This window comes from Limulus polyphemus, unplaced genomic scaffold, assembly GCF_000517525.1.
Source record: "Limulus polyphemus unplaced genomic scaffold, Limulus_polyphemus-2.1.2 Scaffold5053, whole genome shotgun sequence".
In the NCBI taxonomy this organism is placed as follows: domain Eukaryota; kingdom Metazoa; phylum Arthropoda; class Merostomata; order Xiphosura; family Limulidae; genus Limulus; species Limulus polyphemus.
Genome location: NW_013670663.1, coordinates 72939 through 78221, shown reverse-complemented (window position 1 = coordinate 78221; position 5283 = coordinate 72939). Strand labels below are relative to the sequence as shown.

The 5283-nt window shown below is 32.9% G+C and overlaps 1 protein-coding gene and 1 long non-coding RNA gene across 4 annotated transcripts in view; one reads left to right on the top strand and one right to left on the bottom strand.

Annotated features, from left to right (window-relative positions):
• The first annotated feature begins 404 nt into the window (after nucleotides 1-404).
• LOC111089033 overlaps nucleotides 405-5283 on the top strand; it is a 15865-nt gene continuing 10986 nt past the window's right edge. The window contains exon 1 of the long non-coding RNA XR_002613397.1: nucleotides 405-517. This is a non-coding gene — a long non-coding RNA (uncharacterized LOC111089033). The remainder of the gene's footprint in view (nucleotides 518-5283) is intronic.
• LOC106472058 (eukaryotic elongation factor 2 kinase-like) overlaps nucleotides 1626-5283 on the bottom strand; it is a 62553-nt gene continuing 58895 nt past the window's right edge. For all 3 annotated transcript variants that reach the window (XM_013932687.2, XM_022400669.1, XM_022400668.1), the window contains one exon: nucleotides 1626-3736. In XM_013932687.2, the coding sequence (XP_013788141.1) occupies nucleotides 3627-3736 (110 nt within the window). In that variant the 3' untranslated portion in view covers nucleotides 1626-3626. The remainder of the gene's footprint in view (nucleotides 3737-5283) is intronic.

Below are 5283 nucleotides of genomic sequence, written 5' to 3'. Positions count from 1 at the left end.
GCTGGATGGAGGTACCATCATCCAACAATGTTTACATTTTCTAGCTGGATGGAGGTACCAACATCCAACAATGTTTACACCTTCTAGCTGGATGGAGGTACCATCATCCAACAATGTTTACATTTTCCAGCTGGAAGGAGGTACCAACATCCAACAATGTTTACACCTTCCAGCTGGATGGAGGTACTATCATCCAACAATGTTTATATTTTCTAGCTGGATGGAGGTACCATCATCCAACAATGTTTACATTTTCCAGCTGGATGGAGGTACCAACATCCAACAATGTTTAGAATTTTCAGCTGGACTGAGGTACCAATAACCAATAATACAGCTGAATTATGAAATCAAATAAATAACACAAGTATTCTCTGTGAAATACTTTGAAAAATACTGTCTTTTTGGCAGTTTGTTCTCCTCTGTAAATTAGCGATTAGCTTTAAGTAAACATGAACGTGAAGACCTGGGTTTGATTGACAGGTAATCTGGGTGTGGATGGTCTCATACGGTAGTGTTTGTGTTCTGTCAGGCTTTAAAATTAATTATAAGCTGTAGTGTTTGTATTAGGACAGGCTTTAGGATTAATTATAAGCTGTAGTGTTTGTATTCTGTCAGGTTTTAGGATTAACTTTTGCCATTATATAGTTGCTACTAATGTAAAAGTTTAGTGGGAATAAGTTAAATTTGTTAAAGTTGTACATATTTAATTGCAATAAATTGTGTTATTTGATATGAGTAAAGTTTTATATAAAACAAACAAATCCACAAGTTCATTTCTCAGCTTATGATTAATCCTAAAACCTGAGAGAGTACAAACACTACAGCTTATGATTAATCTTAAAGCCTGACAGAATACAAACATGACAGCTTATAATTAATTTTAAAGCCTGACAGAATACAAACACTACAGCTTATAATTAATCCTAAAACCTGACAGAACACAAACACTACAGCTTATGATTAATCTTAAAGCCTGACAGAATACAAACACGACAGCTTATGATTAATCATAAAACCTAACAGAATACAAACACTACAGCTTATAATTAATCTTAAAGCCTGACAGAATACAAACACTACAGCTTATAATTAATCTTAAAGCCTGACAGAATACAAACACGAAAGCTTATAATTAATCCTAAAACCTGAATTATAAATACTAATACCTAAGAAAATTATATTAATGTAGTATTTACTTTACCACATCAGCATATAGGTCAGAAATGATGGCAACTGTTAGTAAATAATAAAATAACTTGATACATATGCTGAATGTGTTTAAACTGTTCACTCTTTTGTCTGAAAAAACATTATTCCACAGAAACAATCAAGTAACTTTAATTACACAAGATTCTCCAAAATTAAGACACATGTAATATCTAATTACATAAAGTTCATTCAGATTTTTTTTCCAAAAATGTATACAAGTCAAAAGGAAAGAATAGAAGTAGTTTTTGTAACACAAGGTCCCCTAAAGTTGAAAGGAAAGAATAAAAGTAGCTTTTGTTACACAAGGTCCTCTAAAGTCACAAAAAATAAGTAAAAGTAGCTTTTGTTATACAAGGTCCTCTAAAGTCGAAAGAATAAAAGTAGCTTTTGTTACACAAGGTCCTCTAAAGTCAAAAGACTTTAGAGGACCTTGTGTTACAAAAGCTACTTTTATTCTTTCCTTTTGACTTTAGAGGACCTTGTGTAATAAAGCTACTTTTATTTTTTCAAAAGGAAAGAATAAAAGTAGCTTTTGTTACACAAAGATCTCTAAAGTCAAAAGGAAAGGTTTTCCAAGTCAAAAAAAACACACAATAAGGAGAGTGCAACAGGTTAATACTATTAAGTACAACTGTATAATAAAAACAAAAGACAACCTTAAACCTATACAGGAACTTACAGCTTTAAATCATCAGATTGTATTTCTGCCTTAAAATTTCAAAACATCTACTTGTTACATACAACACTACAAAAAAATAATCAGGAAAACAATACAGTGTCCAACTTGTCCACATCATTTAACAAAAATGTACAAGTAAAACCTAACTCTATGTGACTGGAACCATATCACATTAAATAAAATTGTACACTACATAAATACAGAGAACTCAACAAAGTCTAATATATCTGTCTACTCATAAAGTGAATATATACATACAAAAACTCCTCCGTATAACAAAAAAAATATTATAATCTTTGGCTTTCTGTCCTGGATTTAACTAATTTAATTTACAAATTAAAAAATGGCATATTATATTTTAAATTATTTTTTAAAGAAGTCTCATGCATGTGTAAAACTTGGCACAGGTGCTATGTTTAATTCTTACATCAAATATTGAATTTAAACACTAAAACATCTAACAAATAACAGAAGTAAAATCTAACAAACAGTAGCAAAGAAAAACCTTACCTTCTCCATCAGCAGTTTGAGGTCTTAAAATACATCTTAATGTCGAGCTTACAACAAACTTTCTATATTTTCTACAGAAATTTTATGCACAACACAATTCACAGCATACTATATAATTCAAAATAGAAGTTGAGCACAGAATTCGTTGGAAAAAAGTATACTTTAAATTACATTAACCCTTTAATCTTGACAATCAAAACCAGTAAAACTATGAAAATCCTAAAAAGTTCTGATGTTAAAACATTTATCAGCTGATCAATAAAAATATTACTATTTTCAAAATAGAATGATCTTGGTTTTGTTACCGTATTTATAATAAAAGGGCATTTAATATTTCATCTATAACAAGGTGAAAATATTTATTTCGAAAAAACATACCAGCATGCTTTGTTAAAATTCTAAAAATGAATATAAGCTTACATATTTTTATCCTCACACTTTCTTTCATTTGAATTGTAGAATACTTAATGACACTTTTATTGGTGTTAAACTTTATTTACTACTGGTTAGCTATGTATTCTACACAAACAAATTTAAAAGTTATTCTGATATCAACTTCACAAGAAGAGAGTTACTCAGTAACAGGGTAGGTGTTTCTTATTACCTTCAAGTATCACACATGGTAATAAGCTCATTGTTCCACTTTCATAAAACAGCTTGATAAGAACAATTCTTGCTCAAATATTCCCATGTTGTTCATGTGTGAAGCCTAACTAAATTTCACAAAATCATCACAGATGGTTTTCCATTACGGTCTTAATTATAAAACCATTTCAAGACATCTTAGTAACTCTCCAAAAATATCATCTTACTGCAAATGTTACCTTCTGCATACTTCCTTTATCTTCATTGAAGCAGACTATTCCAGTGGTAAAGAAAGCTTTCTGTTATCATTCAGTGATTTTTATAACACATTTACTACAACATGTGTGTTTCTTTATGTGCCTTCTGTTCTTAAGTCCAACTTGAACTTTGTTTCATCTTTCTAATTACTCAATCACTTTCAATCCAAAAATGAAAAATTGAGGTCCTTGCTTCCTTCTCCCCAGATGAAAAAAAAACTTTTGTTAAAAGAACCAGGATCAAGTTATAAACAATATGAAAAAAGCTAAGGACAAAATAAACATATACTGACAAAACAGCACCTGTTCTTCAGCTCTACTATGTCAAGTATTCTTCAGCCAACCCTAAAAGTTGTTCGCTAGAGCAGCCTCTTTTCATTAACCAACTATTCCTCAATTTCACCCCACACTTCTTCAGACAACATGTAGAATTTGTTGGCAAGTCGACCCTTCATGGCTGCCATGGCAGCCTCTGCTGCTTCTTGGTACAGTTCACCTGTAAAGAAAATTGAAGTGAGTGTCACTAGTATACATTAACCATATACTCCTCCATACCTATCTAGCTAAACACACTGTTAATGGCAGCTTCCAGCTAGCTAAACACATTGGAAGTTTAAGTCATCAAAATATGTAATATAATACTTCTAATATATAATATATGTAATATATCATCATAGTGCACACCGGAGTGTAAACATGTTTTGTGAAGGGAAACAGCCAGTACCAAATGAAATTTTTTAATTTCCTCAATGTTTCACCTTACGGCTTTATCAACAGACAGACACCTACAGAACACAAGCCCAGTCTTAATGGAACAAAACTGTTAATGTATTTGAAAATAACAAAATGTGTTTTTTGTTTATCTTCTGACATGCAGTCACATTATCGAAAATGTAAAGGTAAAAGTAATAAATGTATTACAAGAATATAATCTTGGTGAAGAAAATAATTATTTAAAACCACAAGATGACATTACATACATGTAAACAGTAACTGTAGTTAAAACCAATAGTTAATTAATACAAGTTTCAATCTCTTTCCTAACTTTAATTACTTAGATTTATAATTACATGTATTATATATGTGAAAGTTATAATTTTCTTACACTGAAAATTCACATACATAGCTACTCTCGTTTGGTGCTGCCCTCTATTTTCAAAAAAAAATGTTCACATGCCACAAGCCTTCACTCCTACACACCCCTCAATTCCCATGGTTTAACTGATTCACACATGAAAATTATTATGTGAAAAACCTCCACTAATGGTAGTGCCACACACCTACATGACTCATGTGACTCCCTCTATCCTATTCTACCTAGCTATCACTTCCAGTTTAAGCAGAAATGTAAGCACCAGTTGACAGTGGGAAGGAAGGATGGGAAGTGTGAGTGGAAGTAAGTACCTGTCAGAAATATATTTTCAGTGTAGGAAAATTATAACGTCTGACAAGGTACCTTACTTCCGTTCACATACATGGTTAGAATTCCACAATGAATAAGTGGAGGGAACAGTGTGAGGGAGAAATTAGAAGCATCTTTTGAATACATTTGAAGGATGCCCAAACAAGGGAACCCTCTAATAAGAAGGTTATATGTGAGATACTGCACCACTTCTGTACCAGGTATACTCTTTGCCCACATGTGGAAAAGGTGTGACAGATCCAGGCAGAAAATTGTGAGAAACACACCCTGATGGGAGAGAAAACACTTGGACAGTGATCCTAACCACAATATATTATAATTTCAATCTCCCTGATGAACAGAGTGAGGGTAAAATAAGGGATGTATCCCAAGGTGTAAAGTGGCTAGGGCACAATGGACTGTACATGGCAAGTCAACTGCATCCAAAGCTCAACTGGCCAGGAACCGACATCCACGTGGGGGTAGGACAAGGAGCATACCATTGGTAGGTCAACTACAATCCAAAGCTCAACTAACCAGGAACCAATATCCATGTGGGGGTAGGACAAGGAGCATACCATTGGTAGGTCAACTACAATCCAAAGTTCAACTGGCCAGGAACCAACATCCACATGGGGGTA